Raw genomic sequence first — 20,714 nt, 5'->3', positions numbered from 1 at the left:
TGACCAAATGAATACTATTTACTGGCTGTACAGTGGAAACCTTTTATGGTAAAGTGATTTATTCACCTAACCCTTTGTTGCAGTTGACACCACCTACATATATACATGGGTGCCTTAGAAGGCAACATTTTCATTCCACCTTGGACCAGCTGCTCTGAGAAAATTCCAACCATAGACATGTTAGCTTTCTCCCAGGAAAGGAGAAGTGAGACTCCTGGGACTGTAGTAATTAACTTTTTTTGTCCACTAGGTCAGTGGTGCTCAACCTTATTACACAGGAGGGCCATCTAAACCTACACACAACCTTGGGTGGGTCAAAATATTCAACATATTTTAATAAGATTTACAGTCACCTCGATTTATATTTAAGTTCTGCTTGTTTCACAAACATTTAGACAATACTGTACATAGAAACAACCTATTTAAAAACTTTAGTGTTATGTTTACATCATTTTAGTTTTACACTGCACTGGCTGTCAGTATTGTGTTGAAGCAGGCCCCAGGCCTTAGGAAATGCTCTGGTGGGCTGTTGGGCACCCCTGCAGTCGGTGATTGTGGCTGTACGTCAACTAATAAGTACAGTAAAACCTGATTTCACAGGTATGTCATTCATAATCAAAGTGTTAAAAGTAAAAATCCACTGGAACAGTTTGCTCTCATTTACTGTGTATACTTTTCTGCTGAAATTTGTTCAGTTTGATGTTAGCTTATACACATGTCATTCTAGTCAATTACAGTAGCCCAGTTAATTATATAGATTTATCTGTTGTGGGCATCACTGCAGCCTGTTTGAGGTGTAATGGAGGGCTGAAGTTAGGAGGGGTGTAACCAAGGAAATTACTGAGAATCTGGGGAGAAATCTTTCAGCCTTCAATGCTGCCTCAGGTTCCAAGGAAACCACAGGTATGTACCTAAGATGGAGGCACAAAGAAGCGGTCTGGGGAAGCAGCAGGCCAGAACAATGGTACATTTCCTATGCTTGTACATCAGCACAAAGACGGTGCATATCCTGGTTGCATACAGACAAGTGATCCATTACAAGAAAAGTTTATTTTCTTGAATATGTAAAACTATCAAATGCATAGACTTCATTTCCTTTACTGTGACTTTAATAGCTGCTGGCAGGCTCCCATCAATAATACAGTGTCTAATCTTTGGCTTTACTTCCAGACAAGTTCACCAAATCCAGCAACAGTTGCGGAAAGAGCTTTTGAGTGTCGTAGATCCACTTTCTGATCAGAATGTGCAAATCTCTGATGAGGCAGCAGGGCAAAAAAATGAAAGCGGTCCCCCATTTTCTTAGGATTCATTAACATATCATAGCCTTGAAGCAAGTGTTTGTGCATTGCTTTGTCACTTGAATTTTGCAATAGCACCTGAAAGAAACAATGTTAATTATGCCTTTACTCTTGTTCCTCCTCTCCCACAAATAACCCTTCTACACTAGGAAAATCAGGAAACCAGAATCTGTGTATAACTGGTGAGATCCAACTGGGGCCTTATACTGAATGGAATATAAAACACCAATGATTGAAGATCATAATTAAAGATTAAATTTTAATAAAACTTGCAACCAAGTGACAGTATATAGAAACAAGAAGGTTTTTACATAAAACCCACTTTTAATAAATGCTTATTGTAGCAGAAGCATAGAATCATATGTTTGAGACCTTGAGAGGTCATCTAGTCTAGTCCCCTGCACTCAAAGCAGGGCTAAGTATTATCTAGACCAGGGGTAGGCAACCTATGGCACGGGTGCTGAAGGCTGATTTTCTGTGGCACTCACACTGCCCGGGTTTTGGCCACCAGTCAGGGGGGCTCTGCATTTTAATTTAATTTTAAATGAAGCTTCTTAACCATTTTAAAAACCTTATTTATGCTACATACAATAATAGTTTAGTTCTATATTACAGACTTATAGAAAGAGACCTTCTAAAAATGTTAAAATGTGTTACTGGCACGCAAAACCTTAAATTAGAGTGAATAAACGAAGACTCGGCACAGCACTTCTGAAAGGTTGCCAACCCCTGATCTAGACCATCCCTGACCGGTGTTTGTCCAACCTGCTCTTAAAAATCCCCAATGATGGAGATCCCACAACCTCCCTAGGCAATTTATTCCAGTGCTTAACCACTTTGACCATTAGGAAGTTTTTCCTAATGTCCAACCCAAACGGTCCTTACTGCAATTTAAGCCCATTGCTTCTTGTCCTATCCTCAGAGGTTAAGAACAACAATTTTTCTGCTTCCTCCTTGTAACAACCTTTTATGTACTTGAAAACTTATGTCCCTTCAGTCTTCTCTTCTCCAGACTAAACAAATCCAATGTTTTCAATCGTCCCTCATAGGTCATGTTCTCTAGACCTTTAATCATTTTTGTTGCCCTTCTCTGGGCTTTCTCCAATGTGTTGACATCTTTCCTGAAATGTGGTGCCCAGAACTGGACACAAGACTCCAGTTGAGGCCTAATCAGCACAGAGTAGAGTGGAAGAATTACTTCTCTTGTCTTGCTTACAATACTCCTGCTAATACATCCAGAATGATGTTTGCTTTGTTTTGCAACAGTGTTACACTCCTGACTCATATTTAGCTTGTGATCCACTATGACCCCCAGATCCCTTTCCACAATCCTCCTTCCTAGACAGTCATTTCCCATTTTGATTGTTCCTTCCTAAGTGGAGTACTTTGCGTTTGTCCAGATCATTTTTAATCCAATCCTATCCTCCAAAGCACTTGCAACCCCTCCCAGCTTGGTATCGTCCACAAATTTTAGAAGTGTACTCTCTATGCCATTATGAGGTGTGTGTGCATTAGTAATAGTGTCTACATGCAATCACTAGACCCTACCTGCAGCCGGACATCAATGCCCATATTCTTTAAGAATTCATGTTGCTTTAGCGGTCCCAAGGTGGCTACTCTTCCCTGTGTCATGATTCGGAGATAGCTGAAGTCAACATCTGCTGTCAGGTCTGCTGTACCTGGAGCTATTAATGCATCATGAAGTTCATGACTGCGGAAACTCTGAAAAATGAAGTTACAAGATAACTTAAGCCAGTGCACATGTAGGTGGCAGTCTGTCTTTAGGCCAAAAGTACCAGAAGGAATAAGACCTGACAGGCAAATTGTGTGTTTAAAGTTTACTTTCTCCAATTGCATAAACAAAAACTCACTGATGAGAGAATCAAGGGCCCACCTCACCCATCCCTTCCCTTTTGGGGGAAGCCCCTCATTTATTTAGAGCCCAATTCTGCAACTTCTACTTGTGTAAACAGCCCTTCACTCAAAAGTAGTTTCTCTGACTGCTTCATAGTAAGGAGGTTAATAGCTTTAGTCATAGGTCTTCCTTGGGCAAATCTCTTTCAGAACTTTGGCTACTTTCTAGAGTCATGGATCTACGTATGCAGTAAGGAGTGAAAGATAACTGAGCATTTTAACTAATCAAACTTACCCTGAAAGTGTCAGTCTTATTTCCATTGTGACCATAATCAGCAATCAGTGCAGCTCCCCCATCCTCTTGAATACGACAGGCAAGTCTCTGAATGAGGATGCCAGCATCAGGACATACTTCCACGTGATCTCTTACTTCTTTACTCTAATGCAGGATGTAAGGATTAAATGCATAAATCAGCACACAAAGTAACGAGCCGATTTGGAGCAAAAAAAAAAAAAACAACTTTTAGTTCCTCTGTCTTGTACCTGTTTTCAGATTGTTTTGTCATACATGGGTCATACCCCATATTCATCTGCTCTAGGTTACCCTAGCAGTTTCTTGAGCTGGTTTTGGCCAATACTTTCTTCAGTTAATAATTTATATGGGAAGTGTATTGTGGTGATAGAGAAGTAGTGGAAAAAACCCACTGTACTATTCAACTTCCCCATCTACCCGCCCCAGAGTGTTACGAGGAAAAATTCTCCTATGAAAATGAATACTAGCTGTTCTAATTGGAGGTTGAAAATACTACTTCAGCTACCTCTCTCTCTCTCTCTCTCAAAAGGACCTCCTCAGATGAAATGTCTCACCTTATGGTCTTAATCCAAAAATATTTTTGTAAGTAGTTTTAAGTTGTAAGTTTTGCTTCACTCAGAAAATGTAGCTTTATTTTTAAAAGCTGACCTTAGTTTAGAAAAATGCAGTTATCACTTAAATATTGTAATGGGCATATCTAACCCCATTTCAGCAGAGCACTGAAGCATACTGTTGCACCTCTGAATTTAATGATTCAAGACTGTCAAATAACAGGATAAAATGGAATTTAATCAGATTATTTATTAATCAGATTACTACAGCACTATGCAGTACATAATACAGAACGAAGAGATACATTATCACCCTTGGCGTAAAGTAAAGAGCTGGCATCTGCCTCTTTCTCCCTTCTGAAACTGGTGAGATGAGTCGTTTTGCATTCTCCAACCTATTTTTCAAGCTCTCTATTTTTCATAGGGTGTGAGACAAAGAAACCCATTGTGTATGGAAAAATAATTTCCCCATGATTGATTTTGCCATATGTTAAGGTTTTCATTTATTTCATTACTTATGGAATTTCCTTTATTGTATCTTTGTTACAAGATTGATAAGCAAAAACAGAATTCTTATCTGGTCATTATTTCTAGCAGCTAGGACAACCAGCCATTGCCAAAAACATCTTTTAATTGACCCCCGTTTCATCATTGCAGAAAGCATCTACAATAACAGTTGCTCCTATCAATCAAGTAATCCTTCTTATATTCTGTAGACACTTTTGGTAATTTGAGGGGCTCTCTTTCCTGGACATCTATTTTCCCACAGCCTTGGAGGGGCCAGGATGGATTATAGTCTAATGGTCAATCATAAGAAATTGCTGAATATGGGTCACTCACAGGTTATGGACCAAACACTCTAGACTTAATATCCAAATACACACTCAGTACCGTAAAGATTGAGAGAATAGTTAACATGTAAATGAAATTAATATTCAAAGGAGGCCTTACAGGATTAATATGTACTGACAGGTACCACCAACATGCTTAAGAGCTTTGCTGAATCAGAATCAGTGACAGGGAGGGATGGTTTTGGGGGTAACATGCTAGCCTGGGCCTCAAAGTCTGGTTTCAAAGTGCTGGCTCTGCCAAAGATTTCCTGTTTAGCATTTTGTGTCCCTCTGCCTCAGATCCCCATCTGTAAACTGATACTTTGTTTATTTAGGCCCCAGCTCCGCAAAGACTGGTGCATGTGTTTAACTTTATGCCCTACGTGTAGTCCCATTGAACCCCACTCAGAGTGCATAAAGTTAAGCACCTCCAAGACTTGTCAGGATCAGGACCTGATAGCGTAAGCTCTCTAGGGCAGGAACTGTCTAGGGCACTTCACAGAAGGGGGCCCAACAGCTACTGTAATGAAACCCAAACAACACAATGCAGTAGAGTTATTGCTACTAACTTCACAAAGACGTACCAGCTTAAATGTTCACATGAACAAACCGTCTTTTTGCAAGCACCGTCACAGCCAGCATTCCATTTGGAAAAGGAGCGGTAGGTTGATGGGAAGGGTTTGTAACTATGAAATGCTCCTACTTATTATTCATGAGGAGCAAAGCTCAACATTTTTCCTGAAACAATAAAACTTAAAACTGCAGTGATTTATCTGAGGCTAACAAACTCACCCGATGATGCAGTATGAAGTAGTAGATTCTCAGCTGAAGATGTTCTGGAAATCACAGAAATAACTGAAGAGCTAATAATAACCGGATGCTTGAAAGAGTAGGGCAGTGCTAATCTGATGTAATTCAGGTAGACATAATCGTACCTGTATGAAGTTTTCTGTAGCAGGTGTGGCAGATGGTGCCAGAACAAACCGCAGTTGGTCAGGAGCTTCTGGATCTATATCAATCAACACTTCACGCCATCCTCTCTCTGTTCTCTATTTAATAAACCACAAATATTTATTTGATGTTCCAAACTGTAGCCCATCAGAACTCATTAGCCTGTGTATCTATTAGATTTAACTAAAGATTTATCAAAACACAGAGATGCTTGTACCTTTTTATAACAATATCAAATGTACATTTGACCAGAACCCCCAGCCAACTGCCTTTAGGGAAAGTCTGGGAAATTGGTCTGGTAGAATGCTCTGAAAGGTCAATAAATGCAGGCTTAAGTACATCCATGGAGGAGTAAGTTTACATGAATTTGGCAATAACATGCCAACTCTTAAAACACCCAGCTCCAGAATTTTATTCAAGTTATCTAAGCAACCTATTCCCATAAGAATCTGGAAAGATTTAAGTTTCTCCTAAAACCTTACAAGTCTTTTTTTATTTTTTCAATAAAACATACACACAACATAGTATCTTTTCAATCCTAATTTTTCTTCAGTTACAATTTAATATATATTTCTGTAAGTGGTGGGGTTAGGAAACAAGCCCCAGTCTGGCTTGGTAATGAGTTTTATTCTTCCATATACACCGCTACCTCGATATAATACACATTTGGCTATAACACAGTAAAGCACTGCTCCAGGGGGTGGATCAAAGCAAGTTCAATATAACACGGTTTCACCTATAACGTGGTAAGATTTTTTGGCTCCCAAGGACAGCGTTAGATCGAGGTAGAGGTGTACCACACATCTCTTAAACAGAAAGTCACACACAATGGGCTTCTAGATGTACCTGAAATTTATGTATTGGCAAGGCATCAAAAAATTCATGTGCTAAATAAAAGCTGGTACCTGTTTAAAAAAAAAAAAAAAGTGTAAAAAGGCCATCAGTGTTTCAACATAAGTTATTAACAGTAGTACTTTGTACTTCTAACACCACCTTCCATTTGGGAATCAAAATGTACTTTATAAACAGTAATGAATTCAGCTAGTCAACATCGCTAGGAGAGATGTAATTATTATTATTCCCATTTTATCTAACTGAGGCACAGATACATTAAGGACCACATTTTTAACAGTGGCCAGTATCTTTGGATGCCTCTGTTTTGGGTTGCCAGCTTGAGCCTGATTTTCAGAAGTCCTGTTGGTATCCAGGAAGTGCAGATGAAGTCAATGGGACCTGCATGCATTCACCAAATCTGAAGAACAGGCACAAAGGGTGTTAAGATGGGCATCCACGAATGGAGGACGTCAGAATCAGTGGCCAAATCTTGTTCAGGCTCACAAAAGACGTAGGGGTTATTTCATACAGAATTACTTTTCTATCCATAACCACACTACAGAGAAGTTATCAGTTATAAAAAGGTTACAAATGAGTGAAGAAAGCCATCGTTACAATTAAAACAATAATCATAACTACCTTGTGGTACATCTTGCAGCTCTCGGTACCAGAAGATTGGAATTCCAGCCTTGCTAATGCCTTTCATGTAGACAGGGGAAGTAACATCAAGCTCTGGTTGTATCTTCCCTCCTGTCAGCGTCAACGCTTGGATCTCACTTAGTTTGGGGCTCACCTCTACCAGATGAATAGAAATGTCACATTTATTGAGTAAAGAGCCAAGCTGGTTAAAGACCTGTAAATACAGAAAGAGGAATTCTGATAGAGGCAGTTGTGTGCTGCAGTACTGTAAACTTGGGTGAGGAGTTGATTTTAACTGCTTGTACTGTTGGAGACTGAAAAATGTGAAGGGAGCATATCTGGGGTTAAATCCTGGACTCACTGACTTCAGTGGGACCAGAATTTCATCCTTGGTCTCTGGAGAGGAGAATACTCAGCTAGCTCATCAAAGGCCTGATCCTGTCACCCTTACTTATGTGAGTATTACCCTTGGTTCAGGTCACTAGTCAGCAGCAACAGAAAGCTGCACGTCTTTATCCCATAGTTCATATTAAATAATGGTATCAATGTGGCCACATGGGAAAAATCAAAAAGCACAGTCCAAAGTGAAAAGGTAACTCTCCCCCCCCCCCAAACAAACAAACAATCAATCAATCAATCAATTCAGGCTGAGAGAACATTTAAAAAAAAAAAACACTCTCTCCCTCCCACGCCATAACTGCAGGGTTCTTTTACAATAAAAGGGGTTTCCAATTTTGCTCCCATTGAAGTCAGGGGAACTTTACCATTGACTTCAAAAGAAGCAGAACCAAGCCCTATGGTTCTACAAAACAACCCAACTAGAGCAGGGGTTCTCAAACTTCACTGCACCGTGACCCCTTTCTGACAACAAAGATTACTACACAACCCCAGGAGGGGGGCCAAAGCCTGAGCCCTCCCAAGCCCCACCGCCCTAGGTGACAGGGCCAAAGTCAAACCCTTAATCGATTGGGGGGAGGTGAGGAGAGAGGGGGCAAAGCCCCAAGGGCTTCAGCCCCAGGCAGGGGGACTGTAACCTGACCCCAGCCACCCAGGGTTGAAATCCTCGGGCTTTGGTTTTGGCCCTGGGCAGTGGGGCTCGGGTTTTGGCTTTGGGTCCAGGAAGTCTAAGCTAGCCTTGGCGATCCCATTAAAATGGGGTCCCGACCCACAGTTTGAGAACTGCTGAACTAGAGGATGGAAATGCAGACCCACATCCTCAAGAAGAAGTGGGAATGAATGAAAGCTTATTGAGAGTAACAGGAGTCTGGCATAAAGAAGCAACTTCTCTGACACCTACAACAAATTTTGCTTTTGGAGTGCACTGGTTCACCAGCAATCTCGGATTTTTCCAAAGTAGGACAAATGAGAACAATGTATATTATACACTCCACAATCGTTATTACATTTGACTTTTGTTTGTGAATGAAGGAGTGGGAGCTCTCAATATTTTCCCTGGTGTACTGAATTCCAATAACAACCTTTCTTTTGGTTGGTAATTTGATTAGTACTTACTAATGAATAATTGAGAACGGGCATTATATCAGAAAGGGTCTGATATCCCAGGAAGTGATAAGCCTCTGCCATTCCCACTGGAGTAAATAGGAGTTCAGGATGCTGAGCACCTTTGAGATTCAAGCCTGTAATACTGTCCTGTTTCTGTAGCTCACATTAGGGCCTCCTAATTACAATCAGCAACATTCATATAAACTGCTTACGACCCTGGGTAACTTTTCTATAAGTGTATTCTAATGGGATACTCTTACCCTCTTCCTCAATGTAATTGTATATTACAGTGGATTAGTGATGGATCTGCACAATTGTGCTTCTAATATCCAGTGTTCTCTTCTCACTTCTGAGCCCCCCCAGTTTCCTCACTAAAATAACAGGAATACAGATAGATATGCTTAGGTAAAATCCAATGTTGCAGTCTAGTAACCAAAATGCATTCAGTAGATAAGGAAGTTCCAACACATTATGGAATTTCATTTCGGATTTCAGGTTTGAATATGTTAGCTGTGTGAGCCAAAGAGAACCCCAAACTAGTAAATTCAGACACACAGAGATTATATTATATTCTTTTTACGTACCCGCAAAATATCATCTGTAAGAGTGCCCCTACCTGGGCCTAGTTCCACCAGTTGGAGAGTTTTAGGTTTGCCAGTGGCCATCCATTCACTAACATACCATATTCCTATTAACTGTTGAGAAGAAACACACAAAACTTATTAGGATTTATAGCAGGGGTAGGCAACCTATGGCGAGCTGATTTTCAGTGGCACTCACACTGCCCAGGTCCTGGCCACTGGTCCAGGGGGCTCTGCATTTTAATTTAATTTTAAATGAAGCTTCTTAAACATTTTTAAAACCTTATTTACTCTACATACAACAATAGTTTAGTTATATGTTATAGACTTATAGAAAGAGACCTTAAAAACGTTAAAATGTATTACTGGCACGCAAAACCTTAAATTAGAGTGAATAAATGAAGACTCAGCACACCACTTCTGAAAGGCTGCTGACCCCTGATTTATAGCTTTAGTGATACATACACCTGCATTTCACCTGCAGAAACCACAACATTTAAATTATTTTACCAGTCTTATAGCATGGGTCTGCACTGAAAAGTGGCTATGTAAAAATCTCATTCTTTTACTAAGCAGCCAACACGACTCCTGAACCTCTAGAGCAGGGGTCCCCAACCCCCGGGCCGCAGACCGGTACCAGTCCGCAGCCTGTTAGGAACTGGGCCACGAACCGACCCCTAGCACATCAAGCAGCGTGTCTCCGGCGGGGCCCCTGACCCCCGCCCCCTCAGAGCCGCGTGGTGAGGAGGCGGGGCTGCGAGCTCCGGGCTGAGCTCAGTTGCCTCCGCTCGGCGTGGAGCTCACAGCCCCGCCCCCTCCCCACGCGGCTCTGAGCGGGACGGAGCTCAGGCCCCGCCGGAGACACACTGCAGCTGTCGGGCGAGGCGCTGAGGCTCCGGGTGAAGAGGGAGCCGGGGGTAAGAGGCTGGGGCCAGGGGGGTTGGCTAAGGGGCAGGGAGTCCTGGGGACAGTCAGGGCACAGAGAGGGGGTGGAGGTTGGGGGGGCAGTCAGGGGGCAGGGAATGGGGGGGGTTGGATTGTGGGTGTTCCGGGGGGGTCTGTCAGGACTCAGCGGGGGGGGGGGGGGGAGGATAGGGGTTGGGGCAGTCGGGACAGGGAGCAGGGGTGGGGTCCCAGGGTGGTGGGGTCTCTGGGGATGGTGAGGGACAAGGAGCAGGATGGGTCAGGGATTCTGAGGGGGGCGGGCAGTCGGGGGGGCCGGAAGTGGGTGGGGGTCAGATAGGGGGCAGGGCTCCCACTAATTCTGCATTTTGGTCAGTTGTATAATTATTTCATTATATATTACAATAATAATAGAAATAAAAGTACAAAAATAAATGTAATGCGCTTGAATCGTCCCAAAACCATCCCACAGGTCTGCGGAAATTTTTTTTTCTACGAAGCCAGTCCCTGGTGCCAAAAAGGTTGGGGACCGCTGCTCTAGAGCACGGGTGGGCAAACTTTTTGGCCCAAGGGCCACATCTTGGTATGCAAATTGTGTGGAGGGCCATAAATGCTAACGAAATTGGGGGTTGGGGTGCAGGAGGGGGTGATGGCTCTGGCTGGGGATGCAGGCTATGGAGTGGGGCCAGAAATGAGGTGTTCAGGGTGCGGGAGGGGGCTCCATGCTGGGGCAGGGGATTTGAGTGCGGGGCGCGGGGGAGGAGGAAGGACACCGGCTGGGGGTGCGGGCTCTGGGGTAGGCCTAGGGATGAGGGGTTGGGGGTGCAGGAGGTTAATCCGGGCTACGACAGAGGGATTTGGAGGATGGGAAGGGGATCAGGACTGGGGCAGGGGGCTGGGTTGTGGGAGGGGGTCAGGGGTGCAGGCTCCAGGCAGTGCTTACTCAAACAGCTCCCAGGAGCAACGGCATGTTCCCCCTCCGGCTCTGTCCGCTGCCCTGTCTACAGGCACTGCCCCTGCAGCCCCCATTGGCCACGGTTCCCAGCCAATGGGAGCTGCAGGGGTAGCGCTTGGGGTGGGGGCAGCATGCAGAGCCCCCTGGCTGCCCCTACATGTAGGAGCTGGATGGGGGGACATGCCACTGCTTTTGGGAGCCGCGCGGAGTGGGGCAAGCCCTGGACCCTGCTCCCCGGCGGGAGCTCGAGGGCCAGATTAAAACATCTGGAGGGCCGGATGTGACCCCCAGGCTGTGTTTGCTCACCCTGCACTAGAGGGAGCAGATCTGATTACTGTCAGCCCTGAAGAACTAAAACAGGGCTCTGGGAGATTGAGCTGGATTCTTGTCTGGCTTGTGCATCAAAAGAATTGCTAACTAACGATCAAATGCAAGTCACTTGTGGATACCAATTTAGTTACACATAGGCAACCAGCACTGATACAATACCTTTTCATAAGTGCAACTGAAAGCAGAATTTGGCCTGTACAGTCTTTATTACTGGTAATGATGCATCAGTCAGAAAGCATGGGATCTAAAAGTCAAGCTGTGTTCTGAGTTCAAGCCTGGAAGTTGCAACAGTTCTTTGTTTATGAACCAAACAAATTTGGTGAAAATAATTTATACACAATACACGTGAAGGCCCCAAATCCTTTTTTCTTTCAACAAAGTCACTTTTCAGATGTCTGTTTATTTTTGCTTCTCAACAAATGTTATCAGCACTGGTAACATATATGACCACATGTTCATAAACTGTATTTCTAACAGTATGTTTTAAAGATGAAAGGAACATTTAAATTTTTTTTTTTATATATTACCTCCCCAAAGATTTGACTTATTTCAGGTGAAGTAACAAAATCCCCTCTTTCTCCCAGCATGTCATGGTGTATATAGTAACCCTAAAGTAAAGTAAAAAAACAAATGAATAATATCACATTTATTTTCCGATCAGTAATATGTAAGCCTTCATATTCTCCTGAGCTTTAAAAATTAAATCACTTTCCAGTCTACTGAACAAATGTAGTTATTTTAATACTGAAAAAAATGAAACAAATCCAAAATACCCCACAAAACTCCTCCTATGGAAAATGGCGAGAGTTTGATTGATGCAACAACAAATTTTACATCAAGGAAAAATAAGAAATAAACTTGGGTTTGTAGAAGAAAAAGAGTTAATCTTAAAACAATTAAAAATTGATTTTTATTACTGAGCCTATTACTTCCCCTTTTTACGAGTCCCTAGAAATCTGAACCTGACAGTGTTCTGTATGACAGCTTAACTTTCTATGATCATTTGATCAGCGTGGGTTAAAATTACAAAGTTGTCAATTCCATTTGAGAGAGGACAGTCTGATTTGTACAGCACTCAGAATTAATTATTTTGCAGACTTTACAACCAACTAAAGAAGTCATTCTTCACATCACAACAGAATTGAGCATTGCCATAATAACTGAAATTAACAAAGTGGAAGGGGAGATGGTGCCAAGCTAACTAGAACAGAGACACATCTAATAAGATATTAAATAGCTAAGGGGCTAGTCAGGAGAAACAGCTGCTTCTTCAAAGGTAATGCTGCTGCTGATGGCAGTGCAATGCAAGTGAGAGGTGTACATCTCAAATTATAAAGGAAAATTTTGCCAGGACTGAGGAAAATCTCACTAATGAACCATCCTCCCATCTCTCACCTGCCTCCCCCAACTGAATGATCACAGCATTTTCCAAAGAGGGAATTTTTGTGTAGTTTTCCTAACATCTGACACTCATGACTATTTCTGTAGGAGACCCAAATGACGGCAGTGATGGAATTCCAGCATATATTATCCTATTAGTCCTCTGAAGGAAAGCATGCACACAAAGTGACACTGGCAGCACCTTCTGGGATGTCTGTCCTGTCCTACCCCCAGAGAGTTGGGAGGAGGACCAGACAACCTGATTACACAGGCACATTTAGGAATCTACACTGCAAACCACCCCTCTGCTTCCCATCTCCACCCTAAATAAAGCTTCCCCAAACCAGTTATAGGAAGGCAACTGTGTGCCACCGTTAGCTATGTTGGTTACTAATTAACAATGTGATATGCGGGCACAAACAATGTGATATGTGTGCAAGGCCAACCATTAGCAAGTTACCAGCCTGGTTACAAACCGAATTATGAGCTGGTGTAGTTTATCTATCAAAAGAAACACAAACATGCTTTGAAAGAGGGGAGTTTATCGGAGGTAAAGAATTATCCCATCAGTGTGTTGCGATGTTATCTGTTTCACACTGTGCACGTACCTTCACAGGATTAGTTAGGACTTCCCGCATATATTCAGCGACTGTAATAGGGCCGGTTGACTTTATTTTGAACATGAGATGCTTTAGCATTGGAGTAACCCGACTGCTGTCTTCTGCTTTGCTTCCGGCACTGAAACACCGGCGTCTCCATGCAGCCGCGACACCTGGAGAAGCGTTAGGGGAAGAAGACACACGGACAGGAAGGGTTTTCGTTATGTGACTAGCTGGGACGCTTGCGGGAAAGGGGGACCCCGACCAGCTGCAAGGCGGGGCAGGGGAAGACGGGGGCTAAAGACTTGGCCCGGCGGCCGGTCACGTTAGTGCCAGGGAGGAAGCGCTGCAGACACGAGTCCCGCGCGCCGGGACTGGGGATAACCCCGCCCCCGCGGTGTCCGGGGGCCGCGCTGAGCTTGGCAGGCGGTGTCCGAGCTCCAGCCTGACCCGCTCCCTGCTGAGCTCGGGGCGCGGGCGCCTTTCCCCCAACGCCCCCGAGGGACTCGGACGCGGAGAAGTAGCCGGGGGGGGGGGCGCAGAGCGCTGTCGAGACCCGGGCGCGGCGCTAGGCCCGGCTGTTACCATGGTGACCGAGAAGTCGCTGCTGCCAGGAGACGCCGAGGACAGCCGCGAGCAGAGCGCGCCGTGTAGGCAGCCGGGCCATGTTTGCGGCACCCGTGCCCTTTGACCTTCCACCTCTGACCTGACGCTGCCAGTTCCTGGCTGCTGTGTATGTTCCCTCCACCTCGAATACAGGCAGGGGACTGAGTCCTAGGCCGGGCCAGGCACAGGCGATGCTTGCAGGTACGAGGGTTTCCCTGACTGGGGCGCGGCCGCCCCTTTCTCCCTTCTCAGACACCGGAACCTTTTTCACGCTCCAGCTATCTTGCCGGACCTGCCACCTCCCAAGGGTTCTGTCCGGAAGTAGCTGGAGCGCATGCACGGTGCGGCCGCGGCCTGCAGCGCGGGGATGGCGGGGCCGGCCGGTCTGAGGGAGCTGGACGAGACTGATGAGGAGGATGGAGCCGAATCCGGCTTCACGCTGCAGGAGGTGCTGCGCCTCGGGGGCACCAAGGTGAGAAGGCGTCGGGGAGGGGCGGCAGCGCGCTGCTGGCACGCGCGTGAGCACGTGGGGCCCTGAGAGGGCGCGTGGCGGGTGCAGGCCGGCGCGAGGGGAGGGGGCGTAGCCGTCAGGGAGCCCGCAGGCCGGTGATACTCCCCGCGCGCTGATCCTTACCAGGCGGGGGGGCTGCCGCTCTGGGGCCCGTAGCAGTTCCCTGCCAGAGCCTCTCTTCTTGCCCGGGGCCCCCTGGCACGCGCCTGCCCTGCGCGGTCACTGATCCAATCCCCAGACTGGCCCGTGAAGGAAAACCACAGCCTCCTGGGCACCCACCCTGAGTGTTTTTCCTTCTGTATTAAAAAAAACAATGGAGCTATAGCTATGTCATAGAACTGGAAGGGACCCCAAAAGGTCATCAAGTCCAGCTCTCTGCTTTTACTAGCTGGACCAAGTACTAATTTTGCCCCAGATCTGTAAGTGGCCCTCTCAAGGACTGAACTCACAACCCTGGATTTAGCAGGCCAATGCTCAAACCACTGAGCTAGCTCTCTCCCCGTACAGTATTTGTGTGGTGCCTGTTAGTGTCACTGTTTGCTTTTATAAATATTTGATTTGTATGTGTGTGTGCTTTTGCTTCATGCAGCAAGATTATATCATGCTGGCTGCTCTGGATGAGACAGAGGACCTAGTGGATGGTGGTAAACAAGGAGCAATTGATGACCTGGGGCAAGGTGAACTAGAAGAATTTATCCAGTCACTAGGTGTGTGCAAATATGCAAAAAAATTCATGGTGGTAGAGGAGAAGGAAAAAACGGACAAGCCAGCAAAGAAAGAGAAAATCAGCAAAAAGGAAACCAGTGCCCCTTCCCTAGAAGGAAAGAAAGAAAATCAAGTCAAAGAAAACAAAGGAAAAGCACAGATAAATGATGGCAAAGATGGGAAGAAGAAGCCAGCTAAGCATAATGAAGAGCACATTCCTACAGTGCCAGTGGTAAAGAAAGAGAAACAAGAAGAGGTGTTTGAATTTCATGCTAGGCAAGTACTGCTGATCAAACCAGGGGGCAAATGGTATGATCTAGAGTACACCAATGAATTCTCTTCTGAGCAACAAAATCAGGTGTTTGTATCAAAGTATAAAGCCTTGGCCCAAAGACTGTATCAGCAGGAGGCAGACCTGTATAAGAGTAAGACAAAACTTCAGAAGGGGGCCTCCTCAGCTTGGATGAACAATGTTGTGTCATCAGGTACGCTAGCTGACAGAATGGCAGCCATGACCCTTCTTATCCAAGATGGGTCTGTCCACGCTCTCCAATTTATTGAGACCTTGGTGAACCTTATCAAAAAGAAGGGCAGCAGGCGTCAGAGCCTAATGGCTTTGGATACTTTCAAGGAGCTTCTCTTGTCAGATCTGTTACCAGACAATCGTAAACTCCACACTTTCTCTCAACACCCTTTCAACAAACTGGAGAAGCTTTCAAGTGGCAACAGAGATTCAAGGGACAGGCGATTGATATTATGGTACTTTGAGCATCAGCTGAAACACGTGGTGGCAGAATTTGTGCAGGTATTAGAAACACTGACTCATGATTCTCTGGTGGCAACTAAGGCTCGAGCCCTTGCAGTTGCTTATGAGCTTCTCTGTAACAAGCCAGAGGAGGAAAAGGCTCTTCTTGTGCAGCTGGTAAATAAACTGGGAGATCCTCAAAACAAAATAGCCACCAAAGCCTCTTATCTTCTGGAGACCTTACTTCATAAACATCCAAACATGAAAGGAGTAGTGTGTAATGAAGTGGAGAGGCTTCTCTACCGATCAAACATTAGCCCAAAAGCTCAGTATTATGCAGTTTGTTTTTTAAATCAGATAGTCCTCAGCCATGAGGAAAATGATCTGGCTAACAAACTGATAACTCTATATTTTTGCTTTTTTCGGAGTTGCATCAAGAAAAAAGAAGTTGAATCCAAAATGCTTAGTGCTCTTCTGACTGGGGTGAACAGAGCTTACCCTTATGCTCAGATTGGTGATGAGAAAGTGAAAGAGCAGATGAACACTTTGTTTAAGGTGCTACATCTTGTGAACTTCAGCACCAGTGTGCAGGCCCTGATGTTGCTTTTCCAAGTAATGGACTCTCATCAGACTGTATCAGATAGATATTATGCAGCATTGTACAAGTAAGTGATTGATAAATTCTCTGAGTGAATGATCGAAATTTCATTTTATGAAATGGTAACTGTTAACTAAAAATACTGGTGTAGAAACACATGAAGCACTTTATTTTGTCATTAATGGCTTCTCTGGTCAGTTTCCAATCTTGCTGTGCTAAAATTTCTGATGTTTGTTATTAAATGCTTACCTATATGTCCCTCCCTCCTATAATGCACATTGTAAAGAGTAAAGAAATGGCAATGACATGACAATCACACAGGTCATCAAAACAGAACATTTAAACTTAACCCATTGGTCATGCATTGTTTTCCAGTTGCATGTTTTAACCCCATACTTAAAGTTTGAAACTTCTTGATAGTCACCTTCTTCTGTAACCTGTATTCTAGCTGTCTAATTTTTGTTTTAATAGTTTGCCTAAACTCTTGTATCCATACTTTTGTGGGGGGCAAGAGGTTGAGAATTCATGGGACTGGTTCTCAACCGGGGAGTACACAGAGGTCTTCCACGGGGTGCATTCACTTATCTAGATATGTGCCTAGTGTTACAACAGGCTACATAAAAAGCACTGGCGAAGTCAGTACAAACTAAAATTTCATACAATGACTTGTTTATACTGCTCTATATACTATACACTGAAATGTAAGTAAATACTATATTACAATTGATTTATTTTAGAATTACATGGTAAAAATGAGAAAGTAAGCTATTTTTCACTAATAGTGTGTTGTGACACTTTTGTATTTTTATGTCTGATTTTGTAAGCAAGTAGTTTTTAAGTGAGGTGAAACTTGGGGTATGCAAGATAAATCAGACTCCTGAAAGGGCTACAGTAGTCTGGAAAGGCTGAGAGCCACTGAGTTAGACTATGCTAGAGGCTCTGCATTTTAAAACCATCCTTTTTGCAGCTGACTGTTAGGAATTCCCTTCAAAACTGTCACTTCTTAACTGGCCAAGGAAAGTCACTGATTAATCCAGGGCACTCATATTCCCCTTTGTTCCTCTTTGTGCAAAACATGCTGCTTCTGCAGCGCCTTCCAGCCTTAGCTGACCTGAAGAATAAGACAGTGGAATTCTGACTGGCACCAGATGTTTGGCCTAACTGTGGAGTGCTCCAGTGGGCTGATCCTTTTCTTTTCACTTTTTAAAATAGTTGTTTCTGTTCTTTGAAAGTGTGAGGAGATTACATAGATCAATTTAACCTATTCTTTTTGACATTTTAAAACCTGATCATGAAGTTTTGCTTTCTATTGAGATATGCCCAACCTTTTCTTACACACAGGTTGTTTCTCCGTCACCTGACGGTTCAGAAATGTGTTTTTCATGTTAAATATTGTATATAGATGTCCCAACAGTTGTCATATTCACTGTACATTCACTGTATATTTTCCTATACAGTAGAATAAGAACTAACTACTCTTTCAGATACCACTATGTAATATTAAAAGGTAAATGTTAATACTAATGGTAACAACGCTATAATAGTTGGGATTATCAGTAACATTTGCTTCTATTTATCTATGTTTTCCACAGGAAGCTGCTGGATCCAGGGTTAGCAGCATGTTCAAAGCAGTCCATGTTTCTTAATCTTGTTTACAAGTCTGTGAAGGCAGATGTTGTGTTGCGGCGGGTGAAGGCCTTTGTGAAAAGATTACTTCAAGTCACCTGTGGACAAATGCCACCATTCATTTGTGGAGCCCTGTATCTTGTGTCCGAGATTCTGAAAATAAAACCAGGATTACGAGTTCAACTACAGGATCATGTGGTATAGTGTGACTTTTAACAACTTCTGTAATATTGTGTTGGGTCTCCACTTACTAGCTTTGATAACACTAAAACTTTTGGGTTCTTTTTCTAAATCTGTTTTTCTTGACAAGTGATTCTGGTCCCTTTGGCTTTATTAAATGTATTCATGAACTTCTCACTAGGAGTAGCTAGTAATAGTTGATTTCTCATCTGGTCTTTTCCTTAATATGCTCAAACAATTTTATATGTGGCAAAAAACAGAACAGATTTGTATTCTAGCCAGGCCCAGAGGTTCCAGTCAGGACCAGGGGGCCTCACTATGCTAGGTGTTATGTAATAATCCTGCCCCCACGAGGGTTATCTAAATAAACATTTATTTGTGTTGCACATATTTCTTCCTCCCAGTCCTCTTGGCTTCACCTTTGTTGCTTGACTTAGCTTTTCTCCTTCGTTGTGCCTGGAATAGCCTTCCATGTGCCTCCTCTCCTCCTTGAAATTTACTTTTTCCAGGAATATTTCCTACTTTATTCTCCTTCCCAGTAATATCTTTACATTTCCTGAACAATTTTTCCTTGACGTGTGTTTGTCTTGTCTAACTTAGGGCCCAATTCTGCTTCCTTTGAAGTCAGTAGGAATCTTGCTATTGACTATAGTTGGTAAAAGATCATGCTTTTTACTTGTAAGCTGTTGAAGGCAGGTATTTTGTCATTATTTTGTAAAGCACTGTAAATTATATTTAGTAATGTTCCAGCATCAATATTTTGACAAGAAATAACTGACATGGTTTGATCACCGTGTCAACCATTTAGCCTTCACAGTTCTTTTATCCACATCTTAGAATAGGTTAGGTAAGCATATTTCATACTACTTGGGTAATAATTTAAAGTTCTCAGTGAATTATGGTTTGCTATGGAATTACTTCAAAGGTGATCCACACATATTTTGACAAAATTATATAAAACAAGGGTATACTTTGAATAGAATCCCTGAACTTTGTAAGACTGGTGATTTGCAACCACCACAAAAGCCTACCGGATCATGGAACCTGTTCTCTTCTGCACTAGAGATTGGAGGAATGGTGCCACTAAGTCCTGTTGCTTTTTATTATGTGATGTTATTTTGCCTTTTCTCCCGTTTGTGCCCCCAGCGTTAAGTTGGCCCTATGCTCCTGTGGGATTCTCTGATGGTTATGACATGACCAGCTTAGTAGTGTATATTTAGAGATTTCCCTGGGGTCTGCTTATACTAGGAAAGTGACCTGCTGATGGTCATAATTTCCATCACCAGATTTCTCTGATTCACCCCTCTGGCTGCTAGTATCGAAAGGGGCCAATCCATTTTCTAATACCATTACAGAAAGTGCCCTAGTTACTAGTGGAATGTAGAGTGCTTAGTATAATGGTGTTGGAAAGAGTTTTGTCTCCAGCAGCCAAACTGTTTTCAAGACCAGTAGAGAGCAGGTCAGGGAGAAGACATTTAACTGGGATGTTTTTGCAGGTCCATGGTGTTAAGAGTCAGTGGTACTATGTTTCAAGTAATGTGGTAAGAATAACGTAAGTTATACATACACTGACATGCCAAGTGCCCCTCTTGCCACTGTTTGAAATATTAATAGAGTTTGAAGGCCAGAAAATACCATTATGATTGTCTAATCTGACCTGATGCATACTGCAGGTTATAGTATTTCACCTAGTAATTCCTCCATAACACCCAATAACTTAAATATCTACAACACCAAGATCACTTTGTTTATATTTTTGTAGGTTACCTTTAACAGAATTATGTAATCTTGTCAAACTGAATTCATAACCTATTATTACTACTATGTAGAAATGAAACAAGTCATGAAAGAATGTTTTACCTAGGAATCTGAAGAAGAAGAACACTTTCATGACCTGGAAGAAGCTGAAGAGGATGAGGAAAAGTTCACAGATGCAGACAAAGAAATGGCGGCAGAAAGAAAGAGCATGATGGAAAGTTCTGTCAAAGCAGATGATACAAATTCAGCAGCCTCCTGGGTGCATCATCAGAACATGGGCGGTAAATTAACTAGAAAATCTAAGTCATATTCAGCAATACTGTTATCTTCTGGTACATTGATCAGAACTCTTAGTGGAAAAATGAAAGAATAAATTCAAACATTACTTTTAAAAAATCTCTAAATTAGTCTGATCCAAAGGAGTCAACCTTTAAATAGAAGTTCTCTTCTATAATTTGTTTTGA

The 20,714-nt window shown here is 43.2% G+C and overlaps 2 protein-coding genes across 4 annotated transcripts in view; one reads left to right on the top strand and one right to left on the bottom strand.

Moving 5' to 3' along the window:
* Nucleotides 1–707: 707 nt before the first annotated feature.
* Nucleotides 708–14,234, bottom strand: NDUFAF7 (NADH:ubiquinone oxidoreductase complex assembly factor 7). Of its 2 annotated transcripts, none has more exons than XM_039529775.1 (10): nucleotides 14,107–14,234; nucleotides 13,531–13,694; nucleotides 12,070–12,150; nucleotides 9,358–9,468; nucleotides 7,271–7,484; nucleotides 6,644–6,702; nucleotides 5,782–5,895; nucleotides 3,448–3,591; nucleotides 2,847–3,020; nucleotides 708–1,376 (listed from the first exon to the last, which is right to left on the bottom strand). In XM_039529775.1, the coding sequence occupies exons 1-10, from the start codon at nucleotides 14,186–14,188 to the stop codon at nucleotides 1,161–1,163; spliced, it is 1,359 nt and encodes a 452-aa protein (XP_039385709.1). In that variant the 5' UTR covers nucleotides 14,189–14,234; the 3' UTR covers nucleotides 708–1,160. The 2 variants fall into 2 exon arrangements, with proteins under 2 accessions (XP_039385709.1, XP_039385711.1); XM_039529777.1 differs by having other exon boundaries at nucleotides 7,271–7,426; nucleotides 9,390–9,468.
* Nucleotides 14,098–20,714, top strand: part of CEBPZ (CCAAT enhancer binding protein zeta) — a 27,396-nt gene continuing 20,779 nt past the window's right edge. The window contains exons 1-4 of one of the 2 annotated variants that reach the window (XM_039529769.1): nucleotides 14,098–14,599; nucleotides 15,228–16,753; nucleotides 18,279–18,510; nucleotides 20,357–20,531. In XM_039529769.1, coding sequence (XP_039385703.1) covers nucleotides 14,462–14,599; nucleotides 15,228–16,753; nucleotides 18,279–18,510; nucleotides 20,357–20,531 — 2,071 coding nt within the window. In that variant the 5' untranslated portion in view covers nucleotides 14,098–14,461. Of the gene's footprint in view, nucleotides 14,600–14,769; nucleotides 14,919–15,227; nucleotides 16,754–18,278; nucleotides 18,511–20,356; nucleotides 20,532–20,714 lie in introns of those variants that run through there. The other variant, XM_039529770.1, reaches the window with a different exon arrangement.

This window comes from Mauremys reevesii, linkage group 3 (genome assembly GCF_016161935.1).
Source record: "Mauremys reevesii isolate NIE-2019 linkage group 3, ASM1616193v1, whole genome shotgun sequence".
NCBI classification, from domain to species: domain Eukaryota; kingdom Metazoa; phylum Chordata; order Testudines; family Geoemydidae; genus Mauremys; species Mauremys reevesii.
Note: the sequence above shows the minus strand (reverse complement) of the source record. Positions and strands in the feature narration are given on the sequence as shown.